This window comes from Hibiscus syriacus, unplaced genomic scaffold, assembly GCF_006381635.1.
Source record: "Hibiscus syriacus cultivar Baekdansim isolate YM2019G1 unplaced genomic scaffold, ASM638163v2 tig00002511_pilon, whole genome shotgun sequence".
NCBI lineage: Eukaryota > Viridiplantae > Streptophyta > Magnoliopsida > Malvales > Malvaceae > Hibiscus > Hibiscus syriacus.
The window spans coordinates 5,470,325-5,492,831 of NW_024061932.1; the positions used below are offsets into that span (position 1 = coordinate 5,470,325).

Genomic DNA, 22,507 nt, shown 5'->3' on the forward strand with positions numbered 1-22,507 from the left:
TGAATGCCTCATTCCAGCATAATAGAGGCATTCCATAAAGCTCCACATGGCAAAAGGCCAACGGAACTCCATCATTATTCAGTAATGGAGCCAACCAATCAAAGCATAAGAACAACTCCTCTTTCTTGTTCATCCCCACATTTGAAAACTCTTCAACTGTATTGAATGTAATGATACAAGCATTCCATGCATAACCCCATCTCGATATCTGGACTCCCACTCCCTCGAACTCCATAGCTTCCTTTATCGAATCCTGATCGAAAGAAGATTTGATTATCCCTGTTAATGATCGCTTAACCCACTCCGAATTTTCCAACGGAATATGCATCTCCCAGACATTCCTCACACCAATTGTAGTCTGCTTTAGACCCTCCAAGTTCCCCCTAAAACTGGTTCTCTTTGAAATTACAATTTATATTCACGACGTCCTTATACGATCTTCCATCCCTCAAGTTCTCACAGACTCAGCATTCCCCAATTTTTGTAATTTCCTGATTTTTTAATTGTTCTCCAACATCCTCTTTCCTTCAGCAGCTTCCCTCCTCTTAGTCTTTTGATACTTAGCAATCCCTACTGAGACTCTTCTCCCATCAATCCACTTTCCATTAACATGCTGGATTGCCTTTTTTCTGCTTTCTTCTCCAGCAAATTGAACAAATGCAAAAGTTGAAGACTTGTAATTTGGTTTCTCTAAAAATTGTAGGATGAAAATTCTCAGAATCTGACCATAATGACTAAAATAATCCCTTAACACACCTCTTGAAACCCTCTTACTAAGATTATCAACAAACGCAGTTCATTCCTCATCGGAGACGTTGGACTTTTTCAAATTTTCCCTCTCTCTCTCTACCTCTCACACTCATTCTCTCTCTTTTATACTTTTTAAATTCAAACTAAAGGACTTTTAAACTGCATATGAAATAAGCAGTCAAAGGCTTTTTTTCACATTTAAATGAGCTTATAGGCACAAAAACTAGCTCAAAAAATAGTCTTTGCTCAATAGTGAAAAGCAAAGAAGTAACGGGGGCTTTCAAGCATAAACGTGAGTGCATGACTTCATGCTAAAAGGTGAAAGAGAGGGAGTGTGAGTGAGAAACTGAGATAACCTTTTCGAACTAGAACTACACTTATGTAACTAACACCTTGCACCAATGACTTGGAACAAGCTTGAGAATACCCGACCAACAATCAATAAAAGAACAAATTTTAAAACTTAATTTCCACAACGCATCAAAGATTAGTCAGAGTTTCTAAACAGATCACATCTCCAAGTAGCCCAAAATCTGAAATTTAGAACAAGCTGCATACCTATGTAGATGTATGTATGAAATTATGCTAGATACATGGAGAAACATATATATCTCTCGACAAAATTAACAGCCCACAACGTTATTTAAAATTGAGACTGCTTTGAAGTTGATTTTTTATTAAGAAAAACTAAGTTTATCCGGTAGTTCAAAAGTGATGGATGAAAAACCAATTGACAAACCTATTGCATAACTAGAATAAAAATTAATTGTTGAGGATTCTCCTAACCAAAATCTTCCAAGAGAGACACTGCACTAGACAATATATTTCTATTAAACTATGAAGAATACGAATTTCAGAATCCCCGTAGGAAATATTGGCGTACATGGCAACATCAAGGGGAAAAAAGTTTCCATGAAGAAAGAAATGGTAATGAAGAAAGTATAACCGGTACTTACATATTTAAATGGATATTGATCTAAAGCTAACCCTATTTTGGTGGTCAGCATAAACTCGTGCCTTAAAGACTAAAAGAAGGCCTCAACTTTAGAACAGAACTGGAAAATTAAACAAGGATTTTATATCACACACACACACTGGAAGGAAGAAGAAGAAGAAAAGAAAAAGAAGCAAGTAAAGTTTAGGTTTCTTCCCATGACCTTGACATTAACACTCATTCTTACAATGGGAGTGCATATGAAACAAAAGTGGAGTACGGAAAATATTCCCTAGAGCACCACGAGCATTACCAACTAAAATCAGTTTCATTTAGAAAGCATTTCCAAAAGCTTAAAATTTTATCTAAATAATAACATCGCATATAAGGATTATAAATCAAGTAATATAAGGAAAAATAATATTACTGAATTTTAAATCTCACCATCATGGTCAAACACAACCTGCATGTTGAAAGGGGGAACATGTAAGGAACACTATGTAATTGGAAAATTATAAAGCTATAAACAGTAAAGTGAAAATGAATAAAAAAACTGCAATGACAACCTATAAAATCATAGTAAGGAATACCGAAGGACAGCCTAGAACAAAGCCATAGAATTTATTTTACAGCAATACAGCTTACAAGACAATGCATATTATGCAATGAACTTTCCAAGAGTGAAAGTTATTAAATAATCAACATAGATTCTCCATAATTTATGTGTTAACTTGCAGAAAAAAAATCATAAAGTCCATTACTTTACATTCCTTGTTTTTCTGTTGCCTCATTGTATTCAAAAATTAAGGAGCTTCATCTGAAGAATAAGTTTTCCATTTAGCATTTTCCTTTTCGAGAGGGAATACTATACATTTTTTAGTTATACAAGCTCAGAAGGGAATCTTAATGCCAGTATAACAGAAAACTGGAACTAAATTAACTCATCAAACCAGCTAAACCTATGGATGAATGTCAGCAAAATGTGTATTTCTGAGTTCTCTACCTAAATAAATGCAATAGGTATATTAAAATAAATAGAAATGCAATAGGTATACTGAAATGGTAGATCAGAAGCTACTTAAGATTAGTTTTTGACAGGATAATAATATACAAACAAACCTTGCATGTTAGTAAAATAGTCAAGCCTAAAAACAAACCAGATTAATCATGAAACCACCAAATTACGTTATTGATGATTGATAAGTTATAAAATATTCATTTTGGTATCCCCCATGAAGGCAACTTTTGATTGCAGAGCTGAACCAAATAGGCAAATTTCAACTTAAAGAACATTAATTGGGGGGTTGAAAAAGCTTTGTTTTACAAAAATTCATATTGGACTCTTCTTTTAACCAAGTAATTTGCTATTCCCTTATAAATATGGCCCAAAAAGACAGACAACATAATTAAAAGTCACATTTATCAGCTTCAGGCTTTTTTAGTCATAAAAATCTGGTCTTAGAAATGCCTTGTATTTATACAAATGTCTTTATGCCCTCCCATCAACAACATCAGACTCAGGTTGTTTCAATAACTTCCAAATTCTAATACAACATTTATATCAGCAAGATGATTTGCAGAGAATCTGGACAATGGTGAAGTAAACATACAAGCATCTCAAACTATTATTGAGAAAGACCAAAAGAAGCCAAAAGTAAATAAATAAAAAGCATACATACCGCTACATGTGAAGGAACAAATTCCAGAACATGAATTATCTGTGAGTTAACAACAATTAGAAATGCCTTAACCTATATATATATATAATTGAAAATTAATATCTTTAAATATTCACATCAAGTATATAGAAATTTCAAGATTTTCGTTACTTTACAAACAATAGGAGTCATGCCACTTCTAATAGTTTATCAAAGAATCAAGTATTATCGTTATGAAAATATTGCCTGCATAATCTGTTGCCAATGATAAGCAAAAAATGATAGCAGCCAACTATAAGACTACATCAAATGAATGCTTTCAACATAAATACAATAGAAAGAGAAGCAAAGTAGTTCCCTTAATTATATCTATAAAACTTACAAGTGATAAAGCTGTAAATATAGTTAAAACCCAGTCGCCATTGCCATCAGCATGCGATAGGTACCCGTGGTGCAGTTTCGCTACTCCAACCAAACATGAAGACGTGGGGGAAAAAAAATAGGAAGTAAATCAGTGCAAGTAACATATGACCATGAGACACATGATGGAGAGAAAAATAACTTGCATAAGTAATTTATAGGAAACAGTTTTAGGCACATAGTAGCATAACTATATTAGAAGGTAGCTACTACGACTAATCCAGATTTAGGAAACAAATTATATGTCTAAGCCTTTTGTTTTGTACCTTTTAATTTAAGAAACAATTTTCCAATTGACACCAAAAACGAAAAGCAGACAGCAAGAAAGGAACACCTAAAACTAGCAGCAGAAAGTAGAAAACCAAAGGAACAACACTTTAATATGCTAAAAATAAATACCTTTTGCAGAGAATGAAACCATGAGCAACATGAGTTACCTAGAAGTTTGTAGTAGGCCCTATAAATGGTTGATGTGCCATCAATCAGCATTACTCTACCACTAGAGGGATTAGCATTCACCACATTTTCTCGAAGGTTGGCTCTGCCTAGAGCTGCCTCTTGGTGAAATATTGGTTCCTTCTTTGTAGAAATCACTGCATTCCCAAGGGAAGTTGCATGAAGATCGCCAGGTAAAGTAGAATTTAAGTTTCCAGATAAACTGCAGTACCCCTGTCAACGAACATCAGGCAATAGTTACATAATCTCTGTATAATACCACAAGGGATATGAATACTATCTTCCAACATAAAAACAGGACTGCAAAAGCTAAAAAAACCAATTGTCATTCCTCAGTCATGTGATGCATGCTATTAACTGAATTATTCTTTGTGTTTCCAGACAATCCATTCATCCTCAGTTTCCCATATATATATATGGTTATATTTCAGTTTCAAAGACCAAGCTTGAAACATGTTAACTTACAGGTTTACAACTGCAACAAGTATGTGCAGGTGGGTGGTTATTGAACTTAGAATTGGTGCTTCGCAGCTTCAAAGGCTAAGCTCAAATATAGTAATATATGGTAACATAAGCGCCTGTCGAAGCATGCATTAGTTGGTTCAGAACCAAAATTTGCTCAATGGGGCAGTCAAACACTGAAGATACAATAATTGGCTGATTGTTTTAAATAAGAATAATGTTTCAATTACAATTCAAACAATTAAAATTGTATTCAATCAAGAACAAGCAGCTTGACACCTGCAACCATACACAGGCAATAAACAAGAAAAAGACCTCTTCTAAGGTTCTTATTCTCTTTTTCCTACAAACATTGTTTAGCAGTACCTTAATGGTTTGAAACGGTGAAGGGTGGATCACATAGAATCTCTTACAACTCAATGATTTATTTCCATCCCTCAGATTCATTGAGAAGCTCCTTCGAATGAAATGAAGACTTGTCCATAAGGAAGGATTGCGAAAATTCAAGGAAGGATAACAAGCCATTAATTCATAGCATCATTCCTTCTCCCTTACTAATGATAGATATGTATATATTAAAAAAAAGGCTTCAAATATGAATTTAACCAGAAATACTAATGATGTCAATTCTCCTGCAATGGAAATGGCAAAAAAAAAACAGCCTTAAACGAAATAAACTTTTTGCCAGAATTTATTATTTCCAGTCTTCCATAGAAATAAATAAAAGGCTTTACATTGATCCTACGCCAACAGCATAAGAGAAAAGAAGATTTTAAACAGATGCTCTTAACCAAAACGTCTTTGCATCTGCAATCACTTCCCAAGGGTTTAACTAAAACACGAATGCTCTTAACCAAAAACAAAAATAAAAACAAAACTTGTTATTTAGGTATTTTCCTTGGAAAATGTTCGTGTCCCAATTCAAAATTTCGAACTTAAAGACATAATTAAGCAATAATTTAGTTGGAGATAAATAGTTTTGGTATTTGGTTTCTCCATACCTAGGAATTGGGAGAGGGTCTGAGTTTTAACAATTGCCCGCCAAAGCGCAAAAAAGTAGATTATTTTATAAGGATAACTTTGATTTAGGGCTCCGTTTATTTTTACATATACAGTAACGAGGGGTGTTTAAATTCGAGTACCCGGGTTTTCGGGTACCCAAAGTACCACGTGCCGAGCTGGCTTCTCGGGTACTTGATTAGTTAGCCCGTATTTCGGTCCAAATATTAAAGGTATTAGGTAATTGAGTATCTGAATTTTATGGGTACCCGTAATTCGAATAATTTAGTATCCGGTTTTTTATTACTTTTAAATTATTAATTTAAATATATATATATATATATATATATATATATATTTAAATGTTTGAATTATATACTCCAACATATAAAACATAGAATTTAAAAGTTTCAATTACAATATCCAATAATCTATAATATAAATAAAACACCTGATTTTTTAAAATTTTATTAGTTTAATTTAATATATAAAATTATTAATAATTTAATATATAAAATTATTAATAATTAAATATATAATATTATTATATATAAAAAATAATTGTACCCGAACTTTTTGATCGAGTCGACGAGTCAGGTCATCTAGATCATCTGGATAGTGTATTTTTTAACATCCCTAACCATAACCTTATACAATAAAATTAAGATAAAATAACCTCAGTGACTAAAAATGTCTTATAATATACGATTTTAATCAACTTTTTTTGGATTTGCCAAAATGACCAACTAAATCGCAATGCGATCGATAATTCGCAACGCGATCTCCGGTATCGCAAATCAGTTTCCAGATTCGCAACGCGATTCTGACTATCGCATTGCGATTTTCCAAATTCGCGTTGCGATTTTCCGAAATCGCAATGCAAATATGTAAATCGCAATGCGATTATGACTATCGCAATGCGCTTCTGACTATCGCAACGCAAATTCTGATTATCGCAACGAGATTTTGACTATCGCAACGAGATTCTGACTATCACAACGCGATTCTGACTGTCGCAACACTGAATTTCAAATTCGCAACAGGTTTTAGTTTCGCAACAAAAATGTTTTGGGTATATAACTACGCAGCAGAAGCAACTCATAACCTAAATCCCTAAATCGCAACTCATTCCATCTCCATCTATCACTCTCTCCGGCGACATCCGTTCCTATATCCAACGACATCCTTCCCCATCCGGCAACAGGTTTTAGTTTCGCAGCTCGTTTGTTTAGTAAATTAATTTACAATAATGAAATCATCTAATGTTGATCATGTTTGGATATATTTGTGTTTTGGAGGGTCATGGGAGAATGTTCATGGTGTTTTACAATATATGCCTTTACCCATGAATCTTCAACTAAACCTGTCATTAAAAAAGTTAACTTATGAAACTCTAATGTTACGTGTTGCAAATAAATTGAATTTAGAGCCCTTAAGTGGATTTAGGATATCTTATCAGAGAAAAGGTAAAGTTTATTTGTTAACCGACAATGAAGATGTTGAATGATTCATTGCTTACATTAGTGTTTCGCAAGATGATGTTACATTGTATGTTGTTGAACCTAGAAGTAGTGAAGTTGGGTCAGTAGCGGGTAGTAATCAACTAAGTTTTTCAACCCCAGTTTATGGTGCTCAAAATTTAATGGTTCCACAACAATTTCATCACCAAGAAAATTTTGTTTCACCACATTTCCAATACCAAACACAATCTCAAAACCCACAACCTTTCCCTAATCCAAATCTCAATCAACTTTCAGCACCAAATTCCGATTTTCGTATTGACCAGTTAGATGATGATGAGCCAACAGAAAAAGTTGTGAGTACTAGTCAGTATTCGAAATTTGATATTGGTCAATACCAAAACTTTGATCTTGGTCAATACTCGGATTTTGATGATGTTTCAGAAGAAGAAACAGACCCTGCGTGTAATGATTTTGATATTGGTCAATACCCGAATTTTGATGATGAAACAGCCGCTGCCGAGGAAGATGTTGTTGATGATAATGAGGAGGAAGTTACAACTGTGAATGAACATGTTGAACATCCATTCTGTAATTCATATAACCCTGAAGAAGAAAAATAAGAAGAAGAAATCCCCAAAGAAAAGTCCCCGAAGAAAATGCCACGGGAGTATAACTGTAATATGTCATAATTACTTCAGATACCGGAAGAAGAGTTGGTAAAGATAGCAGTTGATTGTTACACAAAAAAATATTCGTATCAAGAAAGATGATTGTTTTGATACAAAGGAAGACTTGAAATAGCTTTGTATACGAAATGTGTGGAAGATGGCTACCAACTAAAAGTTAACAAATCAAGCAAAGATCGTTTCGAAACAAGGTGTATGATTGACAAAAACTGTACGTGGCGTATGATTGCAAAGAGGATAAAAGATTGCGAAATGTTTCAAGTTAGGACTTTTATTGATAAACATACATGTTTAAGAATCAAAGTTTTTCCTCACCATAGACAGGCAAACAAAAAGGTGTTGGGTGGTTTTCTGGCTGAGTTAATGTTTTTGAATGGCAGGGTATATCGGGGACATGAAATTATGACTGACATGAATATTCAGTTCAAGATTAGTATCTCATATTCTCAAGCTTGGAGAGCCAAATGTTATGCCTTGGAATTGTTGAGGGGGTCGCCAGAAGCATCGTTTGCCTAACTACCGGCTTATTGTCACAATATAAAGCTGAAAAATCCTAAGTCGGTAACTCATATCAAAACAGATAGAGATGGATGCTTTGAGTTGCTGTTTATCGCCATTGGTGCTGCGGTTAGTAAATCAATATAATTTTTTTGACTCATTTTTGTTAGTTACATGTATTTCACATTTAAATGATTATATTTCTTGTGTATATGATTTTGTAGATTCGTTCGTTTATTACTTGCATGCGCCCAGTTATTATAGTTGACGGAGCACATTTAAAAGGTCGATACCTTGGAGTAAACTTATTAGCAGTAGCCATGGATACTAACAATGGGATATTGCCAATAGCTTACGGGGTTATCAAATCTGAAACCTCTGATTCATGGACATGGTTTATGGGGCATCTTAGGGATTGCATAGGTCCTATTAGCAATCTGACAATCATATCTGATAGGGCAAACTCAATTGACAACGCTGTTAGAAGATGTTTCCAAGATGCTTTTCATGGACTTTGTGGTGTTCATTTGTATATAAATCTAAAATCAAGGTCTGCTGGTATAAAAAAATCACAAATGGACATACTGGAAGGCTGTAAAAGCTTATCGGGAAGTGGATTTTAATAAGCATATAAATTGTTTAAGACGTGTTTTGCCTCAGTGTGCTCAAACACTAGAAGATTCGGGTTTGAAAGATGGTCAAGAGTACATCAACTTGGAGCAAGATATGTTTCATGACGTCTAATAGTGCAGAATCAATCAACACTCTAAGTCGTCATTCCCGGAAATTACCCATTACTATGTTAATGGAGTTTTTTCGAGCCTCTATTCAACAGTGGTACTACAAGAAAAGAAACCATGCAGGTATTATTCTTTAAATTCGTAACTTATCATATATTTTACTAAGTATTATTTATTTAAATTTACAGGAACATTGGAACATCGTGTTACACCATGGATTGAAAAAAAGATAACGAAACGTGTTGTGAAGTCAACGTCATGGAGAGTTGAACCATGTTCAAACACTTTGTTTGAAGTACTGGATAATAACTTAAATGGGCTTGTCGATCTAAATGCAAAGACGTGTAGTTGTATGAAATGGCAAACATCTGGTTATCCGTGTGGCCATGTTATAAAAGTTGCTTTTCATCTAAACCAAGATGATTCAAGCGCATACGCTATGGATTGATACACTACAGAAGTATATCGACAGACTTATGCCGAGATTATCTACCCTATTCCACATCCTTCTGAGTGGGACATATCAAATGACTTACAAACAATTTTGCCACCAACCATTGACAGAAGGCTACCTGGCCGACCAAAAAGTCACGATCGTATACCGTCTAAGGGTGAAGAGAAGAAGAGATCGACATGTAGTCGGTGTAAGGAAAGTGGTCATACAAGGTTGACATGTGGATCACCAGTGCCATCACAATCATCTTTTCCTCTACCAAAATATGGATCCTCATCAAAATCCAAATCTCATATGGTGTCAAGAAAAAGGCAATAAAAATCGCAATCAAAATCAAAATCCCAATCACAACCGGCTTCACCTTTTGGGACTATTAACTTAGGTGATTTTTAAATGCAAATGTTGTATTATGTGTATTTTATGTGTAAACTTTTAACATTTTCAGTTAGGCATGTATTAGTAACTTAAGTTTGAACATTGCTATAATCTGTTCAGTTGTTATCACTTATTACACATTCATTTGAATATCGCAACGCGAATTTGACTATCGTAATGCGAATTTGACTATCGCAACGCGAATTTGACTATCGCAACGAAAAAATCGCAACGCGAATTTAACTATCGCAACGCGAATTTGACTATCGCAACAAGAATTTGACTATCGCAACGTGAATTTGATTATCACAACGGGTATTCGACTATCGCAACGAGAAAATCGCAAAGCGTATTAGACTATCGCAACGCGAATTGACTTTCGCGTTGCGATTTTGGCTTTCGCATTGCGATTTTGAGTTTAGCGTTACGAAAGTGTACCTTCAACAGGTCTTTTGCCTTCAATATGATGTAGATTGAAATCAACAAATCAACTTTTACATTTCAATCAATTAAACAAGAACAAATAAGAATTATTTATACATCAATATTAAACAAATCAACTTTTACAAATCAATTAAACAAGCAAAAATTGCTAATAATTCTTATTTTTTCCTCATCAATTAAACAAATCAAACTTTTAAGAGTCAATTAAACAATCAAAAAAAGTGTACCCCAGACAGTTGTTTATGCACCCATACATCAATTTCACGCAGCTCACTTCAAGATTAACCTGCAGAAACCAAACATTTGCTCAAACAACACTTTCTACACATCTAAAACCAACAAACAGCAAATTATTATTGAATTCAATGTACTTAACAACACTTGCATTTGACTTACAAATTGTTTATGAACACTTTCATAACGCGGATGTAGGTAGGCAGCGTATCGCATATATCGCTCTAGCCATAAAATACCGAAACCACAAGCCTACTGCACCTCTATCTCTATCGGTGGGAGGTAGAAACTATGTACTTCCTGTCATCAAACGCTCCAAGCACATGCATACGAGAGGACCACAATCCCCTCTGGCTTCCGGCGTTTGTTGTGGCACGGTCTCGTCTCTGATAACTGTAACATTGAACTTCTTTGGCTTCTTGTTTCCAGAATAAGTTCAATAATTAATCGCATCCAAGAATTTAGCCAAATGAGAGCTCCATCCCTTAATAATATCTCTCAAATCAGACAATGATATGTAATTTATCATGCTGTCATATACTATTGTCTTTAGGGATGGGAGCTGAAGCTCGACGAGAAGCCAATGAGTACGTTCCAAAACAGGGATAAACACCTGCATCGAAATTGTTGAGTTAATCGATCGACGGAATCGGCCAAGAGGGGGGTGAATTGGCAATTAAAAATTTCGTGGAAGCTTTTGCAGAAAATTGAAAGTAATTGTACATCGATTTACAGTGGTTCGACTTTCTCAAACAAAGTCTACGTCCACTACCTTAGCTATCCACACTAAGGATTTTCCAACAAATTCACTAATTTGTTCTTTCTTTTGAGGCCAAAGAGATAACCTTACAAAATCCCTCAAGAGTATACCCCAACTCTTGAGAACACTCTTTTTCCCAAAGAGAAGATTACAAATTTGCAAACTTACAAGAAAACCTCACAAGGTAAGATGTTTGCACAATTCTAGAACAAAGAAAAGAACACTCAAAGATAAATACAATTGAGTACAAAAGTGTTCTTGAAAGCAAATGAATATTGGATGAAAAATAGGCTTGAAATGCTCAAACTTGAGGTTTGATGCTTTCTCTTTGATTCTCTCTTGATTCTAGTTGCTTGATGTTTCTTATTGTTTCTTCTTGTTGATCAATGGCTTCAGAACTTGTTTAAATACTCCTTGAATCAATTCTGAACGTTGGTGATAATTAGTGGAGTCAATAGAGCCGTTTAAGTGTGAAAACAATTAATTTTTCTGGGTGGAGCGTCTCATGCATCGATGCATGATGGAGAATGCATTGGTGCATCAGTGTAAAATTCAAATATTTTGACCGTTGGAACACTTGATGCATCGGTGCACCAAGTGTGCATCGATGCATGAAATGCATTCGATGTTTCAAAATAGCCTGAGTGCATCGATGCATGGCTTGTGCATCGATGCATCAAATGCATTCGATGTTTTGAAAATATTCAGAGTGCATCGATGCATGGAGAATGCATCGGTGCATGGAATGCATTTGATGTTTCAATTAATTCACTAATGCATCGATGCATGGTTGATGCATCGGTGCATCACCTCAAATAATTGAATTTAGGCTTTGATTTTAGTTCAAAATACTTTGTGAAAATTGTTTTAAAAATAGTTTAAGTACAAATCACAATTTTACACATTTAGTAAGGTTTAAAATTGATCTTGAAAAACTTGGAGTAATAATTTGATATTCGGTTAATTGAATCGAATATAAAATTGTAAAATCATTTGTAAAATCTTAAAATTCATTTAACTTAATTTGTTATATCGAAATATCAAAAATGTTTTCAACAATCTCCCCCTTTTTGATATAACAAAACATTTGAGTAATTTTAAGATTTGTTTAAGAAATTATTTTTGAAATCGATTTTGAAAAACTTACTCCCCCTTACTATAGCACATCTTAAATTTTCTCCCCCTTTTTGTTAAATCAAAAAGACTCTATAAAAACGTTTTAAACAAGAATTTTGAAAAACATTAGCCAATTGATTTATTAATAATAGGCTGCTAAGATCACAATCAAAAGAGAGATTAGCCATTAGTTTTCATAAACAATATTCATAATAAAATGTGAAATGGCATAATTTGGTCATAAATTTCTAATGATGCAAAATTAATAAACAGAAAGCGTTAAAATCTCAAACCAAATATATATAATAAATTCAAGCATCCTCAAACAAACATCCAACAACTAATCAAGTTCAAAGTACCAAACAAAGCACAAAAATCAAAATCAATCCAAGTTTTAAAAACAAGAAAACAAGTAAGTCTACTCCATTGGAGGATCGAGAGGAGGAGGATAATGAGCTCGAACTTCAAGAGTCAGAGCATCCATACGATCACGCATGTCCCTCTGAAACTCAGAAATCGTAGACTCAATGGAGGCAAAACGTAGATCAAACGACTCTAGAAAAGATCGGAAATAAGGTGGCGTTTGATCATCTTGCCGAGCTGGTACTTCCTCGTCAATATCTGTCATAAGCCTTTGAAGCTCTGGATCATCATCAGCGCCAGGAGCTGGAGGAGGAGGAGGAGCACGAGAAGAACTAGGAGCAGCTCGTGAAGAACTAGCTCCCGGGGTTTGCTTACCGGGTCGAAAAGACCATAGTCCGGTGTTCTCATCCAATTTTCAATCCGATTTCTTTAAGGATGTGATATTTATTGGGTTTTGGAGCGGGATAGGATTGTCAAGGGATACATCTAGGCTGAGTTTGATAAACAAATTGCTTAGTAGACAACCATAAGGTAGGGTTTTTACATGCTTTGAGGGAATGATGTTTATGATATCGACAAGCGCGCTAAAGACAATATGTGGAAAATTGATTTTCTTTTTGTTCTTTATACAGTGCATCCACCATAAGTCTGTAGTACGTAGTGTGGAGTACCGACCTGCGGATGGTCTAAACTACCAAGAGATCATTAAGTGAAGAAATCAATCGTGGTGAGACCTAAAGGTACTGACACTAGCATTAGGGAGATATGGATATTCCACATCTTCCTTCTCATTAAATAAACCCTCGTCATCTAAACCAAAATGAGATGCGATAGATTCAGAAGTAATAGTGATATATTGTCCTAAAAGATAGGATCTAATCGCTATAGTATTGCACTGAGTTGTGTTCTGAATATAAACCGCATTGGAATAAAAGATGCGGACAAGTTGGTGAAAGACGATTGGTTGAAGAGAAAAGAGTTTATCAAACTTCCATCGGTGAAGAATTGAGAGGTATTCAAATTCAAGTTTTATCATAGCTTGTAGAGAAGGAATACGCTCTTCCCTAATACGATAGGATTGGAAGGAGTTCATGTACCTAGAGTACAATTCATCCCTACGGTTTTCAGGCATGTTAAAACAAGTACTAATGAGGGATGAAGGAATATTGGATGGATTTTGAGGTCTAGGAGCGGGAGGACGGTTTTGGTGAGACCGACTCGAGGATGACCTAGGGCATTTGGGATTAGACATGGTTAGGGAAATCGGAAAAGAAATATCACCTGCAATTTAAAAACACATGTATGCACAAAAATCAATCCCAAAACTCAAATGAGTCCTCAATAATTCAAGGTTCTCTAATATAATCCTAATGGGCAAAGTTTTGAAAACTATTTTAAAATAATATCATAATATGTATAGTTTTCATGAAAACAACACAATTAAATCCAAACTATCACTTAATTTTAATTTTTTTAATTCAAAATTTAATTTTGAAAAATTATGTTTTTGATGAAATTCGTTGTAGAAACTAGTTTATAATCATCATAACCAATGCCCGATAATTATTTCAAACTAGAACTAATCTAAACGAGTCCTAAGTTCAAAAATTAATAAAATAGAGTTTTTGAAAAATTACCTTGAAAAATTCGGATTGGGGAATGTGGAGAAGTTTTGAGCGATTTAATGATTGTAGCAGGTTTGTAGGATAAAAATCTTGAAGAATCCGATGTTTTCCCGAAGATTTTGAGCAAAAATAGAGATTTTGGAGAGAGAGGGGTCGAATGGTTGTATGTTTTAGTGTTTAGGGTTTGAGAAAAATGAAGAAGATGAGGATTTTAAACCTAAAACCCGACGGATGCATCGGTGCATGGTCTTATGCATCGATGCATTGTTAAATGCATCGGTGCATAAAGCACAAAAATGTCAAAAATCCGTTTTAAACACTTAAAATGCTAAATAATTTGGCTCTAATGGTATTGGAAACTCATATATCACAAATTAATTATGTTCAATCAATCAAATTAATCTTCAAACTTTATTTGAACATAAAATTAATTTTAACAGAGAATCACTAACTCCCCCTAACTAATAGCAAGAATGCAATCAAAAATTATTATTATAAGCATTTTTCAATATTATTTAAAAGTGCTAAAATATTTTAAACACTAAGTGAAGATAGGTCAGTTAAACCTAATTCTCTCCTAAGTGTCCAAAATCTTTCTTTATCTAAGGGTTTTGTAAAAATATCCGCTAATTGGTGCAAAGTATCAACAAATTCTAGAACTACATCTTCCTTAGTGACATGGTCCCTAATGAAGTGATGTCTTATTTCAATATGCTTAGTTCTAGAGTGTTGGATGGGATTTTTAGTGAGACAAATAGCACTAGTATTGTCACACTTGATAGGAATGGTACCTACTTTAATTCCATAATCAAAAAGTTGTTGTTTCATCCATAAAACTTGTGCACAACAACTACCCGCTGAAATGTATTCCGCTTCAGTGGTAGATAATGCAACACAATTTTGTTTCTTTGAAAACCAAGAAATCAGCATATTTCCAAGGAATTGACAAGTACCGGAGGTGCTTTTCCTATCTAATTTGCATCCTCCATAATCCGCATCAGAGAAGGCATGCAAGATAAAACTAGAGTCTCTAGGATACCAAAGACCTATACTAGGAGAGTCCTTAAGGTATCTAAAGATCCTCTTAACGGCTAGTAAATGTGATTCTTTAGGACATGATTGAAACCTAGCACACAAGCAAACACTAAACATAATATCCGGTCTACTTGCGGTTAGATAAAGCAATGAGCCAATCATGGATCTATATAATTTAACATCCACACATTTACCTCCTTCATCTAAGTCAAGCTTTGTAGAAGAGCTCATTGGAGTGGCATAAGGCTTCCCATTTTCCAATCCAAATTTCTTGAGCATATCTTTGACATACTTAGCTTGATTAATGAAGATGCCATCTTTCCTTTGCTTGATTTGGAGTCCCAAGAAATATGAGAGCTCCCGCATCATGCTCATCTCGAACTCACTTTGCATTAGCTTAGAAAATTCTTGGCAAAGAACATCATTAGTAGAACCAAATATTATATCATCAACATAAATTTGAACTACTAATAAATCTTTACCTTTTCTCTTTAAAAACAATGTAGTGTCAACCTTTCCTTTTGAAAAACCTTTTTTAATTAAAATATTTGACAATCTTTCATACCAAGCTCTAGGAGCTTGTTTTAAACCATAAAGAGCTTTTGTCAATTTTAAAACATGATCCAAAAAATTTGAATCTTCAAAACCTGGAGGTTGTTCCACGTACACTTCTTCCTTTATAAAACCATTTAAAAATGCACTTTTAACATCCATTTGATATAATTTAAATTCATTGAAACATGCAAATGCTAATAACATTCTAATTGCTTCCATCCTAGCTACGGGAGCGTATGTTTCATCATAGTCTATGCCTTCTTCTTGAGTATAGCCTTGAGCAACAAGTCTAGCCTTGTTCCTCACTATATTACCACTTTCATCAAGTTTATTTCTAAAAACCCATCTAGTACCTACAATAGATTTATTACTAGGCCTTTCAACTAATGTCCATACTTTACTTCTCTCAAATTGATTTAATTCTTCTTGCATAGCCATAATCCAATGTTCATCTTTTAATGCTTCTTTGATGTTCTTAGGCTCTATGCATGAAATAAATGCAACATAATTACAGATATTTCTAATAGAAGATCGAGTAGTTACCCCTTTTGATGGATCACCTATAATTTCACCATCATTGACATAGTTGTACTCTCTTGGAAAAGATACTTCCCTTTCTTCAATGGTTGGATTCTCGAGGGGATCATGAGTTTCCTTATCCTTTGTTTCTTCCTTTGATGATGATTCTCCAACATCATGTCTAACGTCATTTGTTTGTACAGTACCTACATCATCATTAACACAAGAATCCTTCCTCGGAAGGAGATTATCATCGAAAACAACATGTATAGACTCTTCTACAACTAAAGTTCTTTTATTAAATACACGATAAGCTTTAGAATTTAAGGAATAACCCAGAAAAATTCCTTCATCACTTTTAGCATCAAATTTGCCAAGGTTTTCTTTACCATTGTTTAAAACAAAACATTTACATCCAAAAGGATGAAAATAGCTAATGTTAGGCTTTTTATTTTTGAGAATTTCATATGGAGTTTTCTTTAAAATTGGCCTAATCATTACTCGATTTACAACATAACAAGCGGTATTTATGGCTTCCGCCCAAAAATATTTTGGCAAATTATTTTCACAAAGCATGGTTCTAGCCATTTCTTCTAAAGTTCGATTTTTCCTCTCAACAACTCCATTTTGTTGAGGGGTTCTAGGTGCTGAAAAATTATGGCTAATACCATTAGAATTACAAAACTCAATAAATCCAAGATTTTCAAATTCAGTTCCATGATCACTCCTAACACTAGTTATAGAGTAACCTTTTCATTTTGGATTATTTTTGAAAATGTGATGAAATGTTCTAATGCTTCATCTTTAGTACTTAAGAATAGAACCCAAGTATATCTAGAATAGTCATCTACCAAGACAAATGCATATTGTTTTCCACCCAAGCTAGTAGTTCTAGTTGGCCCAAAAAGATCTAAATGGATCAATTGTAATACTCTACTAGTTGATACATCATTAATAGATTTAAAATAAACTCGTTTTTGTTTTCCTTTAGCACAAGCATCACAGATTTTATCATTATCAAATTTAAGCTTAGGCAACCCTCTTACTAAGTCTCCTTGAATTAACCATTGCAAAACACTCATACTAGCATGACCTAGTCTCCTATGCCATAACCAACTATCATGCTCATCCTTAGTAACTAGGCATAAATTAGTCATATCAATAGAATCTAAATGCACCATGTAAATGTTTCCTATTCTATGACCAACAAGCATAATCCGATTAGATGCAATGTCAATGACTTTACAACCATTAATTTCAAATAAGACATTGAATCCTTTATCACACAATTGACTAATACTCAAAAGATTATGCTTTAATCCATTCACATACAAAACATTTTTAATTTGTATGGAAGAGGTATTACCTATAGTACCAATACCTTCAATATGACCTTTTGAATTATCTCCAAAAGTCACTTCTCCTCCATTTTTGGCGTTAAGCTCTATGATCCGGCTTTTGTCCCCGGTCATGTGTCTCGAGCATCCACTATCAAGGTACCATGAGTTTGAATTTATTTCCCGTTCCTTGTAGCAATGCTCATTTCCCTACAAATATAGATTAATTTTTGATTTTTGGTACCCAAATTCTTTTAGGTCCATATTCATTAGTTTCCAAAATCCTAGTCCCCTTAGGTATCCATTTGTGTAGGATATCTTTATCTTTAGTAGTAATGAGTTCTTTAGGAACCCACATGCTTCTAACGATTTTTCCATTTGAGGTTCTTTGGGGACCTCTATGATTGTAGTTTTTAAAACTTTTTCTAACAAAGTTGGATTTTGAATTTTCTCCTTTTCCAAAATGCTTTGTACCAACTTTATCAAAAGAAGTTTTAAGATCATCAATTTTCTTTTGATGATCATCATTGACCTTTGAAAGTAAATTTTGCAAATCTAAATTTTTCTTTTCAAATTCTTCTAGTTTGATTTGCAAATCTTTGATTTTACTTTCAAGATCATTGTTGGTTTTGGATATGAGTTTGTTTTCATTTTTCAATTTTGAAACATCATTTTTATATTTTAAAAACAGTTTATCATAATCCAAAGCCAACCCATTGTATTCCTCAAATAACTCATCATAAGATAAATCATCAAAATCGGATGAGTTAGAGGTTACCTTAGAATCTTCCCCGAATGCCATCAAGCACAAGTTTGCTACTTCTTGTTCCTCTTCATCGGAACTTTCTTTATCGCTCCATGTAGCCACATGAGCCTTGTGCTTATTCTTTGATTGACCATTTTTCTTCAATTGTGGGCAATCATATTTGACATGCCTCGGTTTTTTGCATTCATAGCAAATGATTGGGTCCTTCTCTTTTGGTTCATTTTTGAGGCCTTCGTTTCGTTTGAATTTTCTTCCTCGGTAAGGTCTCATCATTTTTTTGAACCGTTTGGCAAATAATGCCATTTCCTCGTCATCATCATCATTATTAGAATCACTCTCATCTTTTGTGGATTTGAGAGCAACTCCAATGTTTTTCTTCTTCTCCTTCTCCTTTGGTGTCTCTTCAACTTTATCAAGGTCCACCTCATCTTCAAGCATCATCTCATGAGTGAGGAGTGAACCGATAAGTTCTTCAAGAGTTAAGGACGATAGGTCCTTAGACTCGATGATTGCCGTCTTCTTTGATTGCCATGATTTTGGGAGGGAGTAGACTAACTTCCTCACAAGCTTTTCATTTGAGATGATCTCTCCATACGATTTAAGACCATTGACAATCGTTGAAAATCTATCCGTCATAGCTTTGATGTCTTCATTTGGTTTCATCCTGAAATTTTCATAGCTATGCGTTAGAATACTAATTTTTGATTTCTTTACCTCATCTGTACCTTCATGTGTGACTTGAAGCTTATCCAATATTTCTTTGGCGGTTGTACACGATGAAACTCTTCCGTATTCATCTGGTCCAAGAGCACAAAAAATAATATGGATGGCTTTAGAGTTGAGCTGGAACATTCTTGTGTCTCCTTCACTCCACAACCTTGGATGAGTGAGAGGCTTGATGTATCCTTCTTCTACGGCATTCCATGCTCCTATGTCACTTGCTTGAATGAAGTACATCATTCTATTCTTCCAATAGGCATAATTAGCCCCATTGAAGAAAAGAGGCTTGTTGACGGGCATCGAATCGAGACCGGAGTCGTAATTTGAAGTGGAGGCCATTGATGACTTTGTAATCGATGTAACTCTTCCCGAATCGACTCAAGAGGCGATTAAACCTTCAAATGAGTTAGGCTCTGATACCAATTGTTGAGTTAATCGATCGACGGAATTGGCCAAGAGGGGGCTGAATTGGCAATTAAAAATTTCGTGGAAGCTTTTGCAGAAAATTGAAAATAATTGCACATCGATTTACAGTGGTTCGACTTTCTCAAACAAAGTCTACGTCTACTACCTTAGCTATCCACACTAAGGATTTTCCAACAAATTCACTAATTTGTTCTTTCTTTTGAGGCCAAAGAGATACCCTTACAAAATCCCTCAAGAGTATACCCCAACTCTTGAGAACACTCTTTTTCCCAAAGAGAAGATTACAAATTTGCAAACTTACAAGAAAACCTCACAAGGTAAGATGTTTGCACAATTCTAGAACAAAGAAAAGAATACTCAAAGATAAATACAATTGAGTACAAAAGTGTTCTTGAAAGCAAATGAATATTGGATGAAAAATAGGCTTGAAATGCTCAAACTTGAGGTTTGATGCTTTCTCTTTGATTCTCTCTTGATTCTAGTTGCTTGATGTTTCTTATTATTTCTTCTTGTTGATCAATGGCTTCAGAACTTGTTTAAATACTCCTTGAATCAATTCTGAACGTTGGTGATAACTAGTGGAGTCAATAGAGCCGTTTAAGTGTGAAAACAATTAATTTTTCTGGGTGGAGCGTCTCATGCATCAATGCATGATGGAGAATGCATCAGTGTAAAATTTAAATATTTTGACCGTTGGAACACTTGATGCATCGGTGCACCAAGTGTGCATCGATGCATGAAATGCATTCGATGTTTGAAAATAGCCTGAGTGCATCGATGCATGGCTTGTGCATCGATGCATCAAATGCATTCGATGTTTTGAAAATATTCAGAGTGCATCGATGCATGGAGAATGCATCGGTGCATGGAATGCATTCGATGTTTCAATTAATTCACTAATGCATCGATGCATGGTTGATGCATCGGTGCATCACCTCAAATAATTGAATTTAGGCTTTGATTTTAGTTCAAAATACTTTGTGAAAATTGTTTTAAAAATAGTTTAAGTACAAATCACAATTTTACACATTTAGTAAGGTTTAAAATTGATCTTGAAAAACTTGGAGTAATAATTTGATATTCGGTTAATTGAATCGAATATAAAATTGTAAAATCATTTGTAAAATCTTAAAATTCATTTAACTTAATTTGTTATATCGAAATATCAAAAATGTTTTCAACAGAAATGTAATAATTCAAATTGCGCACTTATTTATGAACACCTTTAAAATATTTAAACAAATAAATACTAACCTTATCGACCTCCCACCATGCAGGATAAAGTTTAGCTTGTCCATTAGCCAACACATATGATTTCTGTCGTTGATTCTTCAAGTGAACTGCGTGAAAAGACGGCGGCATAATTGTATGTCGCGTATTTTTTTTTCTTCAATTTCCTTACTATTAGAAGACGTGACACCCATGCATCAATATGCTATTTTACAAAAAAAGACATATATTAGTGAATTACATAAATTTAAAAAAAAATTAATCAAAATGAAATATAAGAAGAAATATAAAACTTACCCCCCATTGAAATAGCCATTGTCTTCAACCCCTAATAACTCACCCCACCAAGACCGTTCAATCAAAAAATGCATATCATCGTTGAGTTTGTATATGTCAGCGTAAAACCCTCGGCTCCGCTCATGTAGATAGAAATCAACTGCGGTCTTAGCCCAAAGGGTATTATCCAGAATTGTTTCCGGTACTTGGTTCCTCTCCACTTCATCTGCCGGAATGGTACTGACCGGTAACTTATACAAAAGCCAACAATTATCCATCATGTCCGGCACGTGAGGGGGTTTCTCAATAATTTGATATATTATGCCGTGTGAATCGGGCTCTAGAATGTTGGGAGGGACATCTTCAATTATGACAGTGGCCTCTTGAACGGTGGGAGGGGACTCTTGAGGGATGATAGGGGCCTCTTGAATGATAGGGGAGGCCTCTTGAACGATGACAGGTGAGTCGGGTTTTTTCTTACGGATTCTTCGCACCATTGGGGTGAACGGAGATGTAATGGCACGTGCACGTCGTCTGATGCGTGAACTCTGTCTTGCAATAAAAACCCAACGTAGAGCATCCACCTTAGCAGGCCGCTAAAAATAAATTAATACATAAATCAGTAAATAAACAGACATGATATTAAACAGTGAAAACAAAGACAAATATATTTCAAACTTGCACGGTATTCACCCAAGTCATTATTCTATCATTGTTCACAAAATGCATCAGAAAACATTCCAGAAGTAATCACTTATATAAACATTTAAAAGGACAACATATAGGTTTAGTGCAGGTTCAATGACAACATAAAGAGTAGTAGTTTATTCTTGAAACTTAAATTTTCAACACTGTGAAGTTAGTTTTTGTCTTTGTCTTTTGGTTGAAGTAATGCAATTCATTCAAGTTTCAATTTGCAAAAGAAGAATAGAATCTAAAACTTAAAATCGCAACACGAATGACTATCGCAACGCGAAAATGACTATCGCAACGCGAATTTGACTATCTCAACGAGAGAATCGCAATGCGATTTTCATTTCGCATTACGATTCTTTCATTGCGATAGTCAAATTCGCGTTGCGATAGTCATTTTCGCGTTACGAAAGTAAACTATTCTTCTTCTGCAAATTGAAACTTGAATGGATTGCATTACTCCAACCAAAAGACAACAAAAAACAAATACTAACTTCACAGGGTTAAAGAATA

At 34.5% G+C, this 22,507-nt stretch overlaps 1 protein-coding gene across 3 annotated transcripts in view; it reads right to left on the bottom strand.

The window, feature by feature from the left end:
- The window catches only part of LOC120146955 (DNA polymerase I-like), a 45,763-nt gene extending 40,529 nt beyond the window's left edge, over positions 1-5,234 (bottom strand). For 2 of the 3 annotated variants that reach the window (XM_039160449.1, XM_039160432.1), the window contains exons 1-5: positions 5,046-5,234; positions 4,200-4,436; positions 3,725-3,804; positions 3,364-3,402; positions 2,129-2,147 (exon numbers count right to left, since the gene is read on the bottom strand). In XM_039160449.1, coding sequence (XP_039016380.1) covers positions 2,129-2,147; positions 3,364-3,402; positions 3,725-3,804; positions 4,200-4,436; positions 5,046-5,205 — 535 coding nt within the window. In that variant the 5' untranslated portion in view covers positions 5,206-5,234. The remainder of the gene's footprint in view (positions 1-2,128; positions 2,148-3,363; positions 3,403-3,724; positions 3,805-4,199; positions 4,437-5,045) is intronic. The other variant, XM_039160439.1, reaches the window with a different exon arrangement.
- Between the last annotated feature and the right edge of the window lie 17,273 nt (positions 5,235-22,507).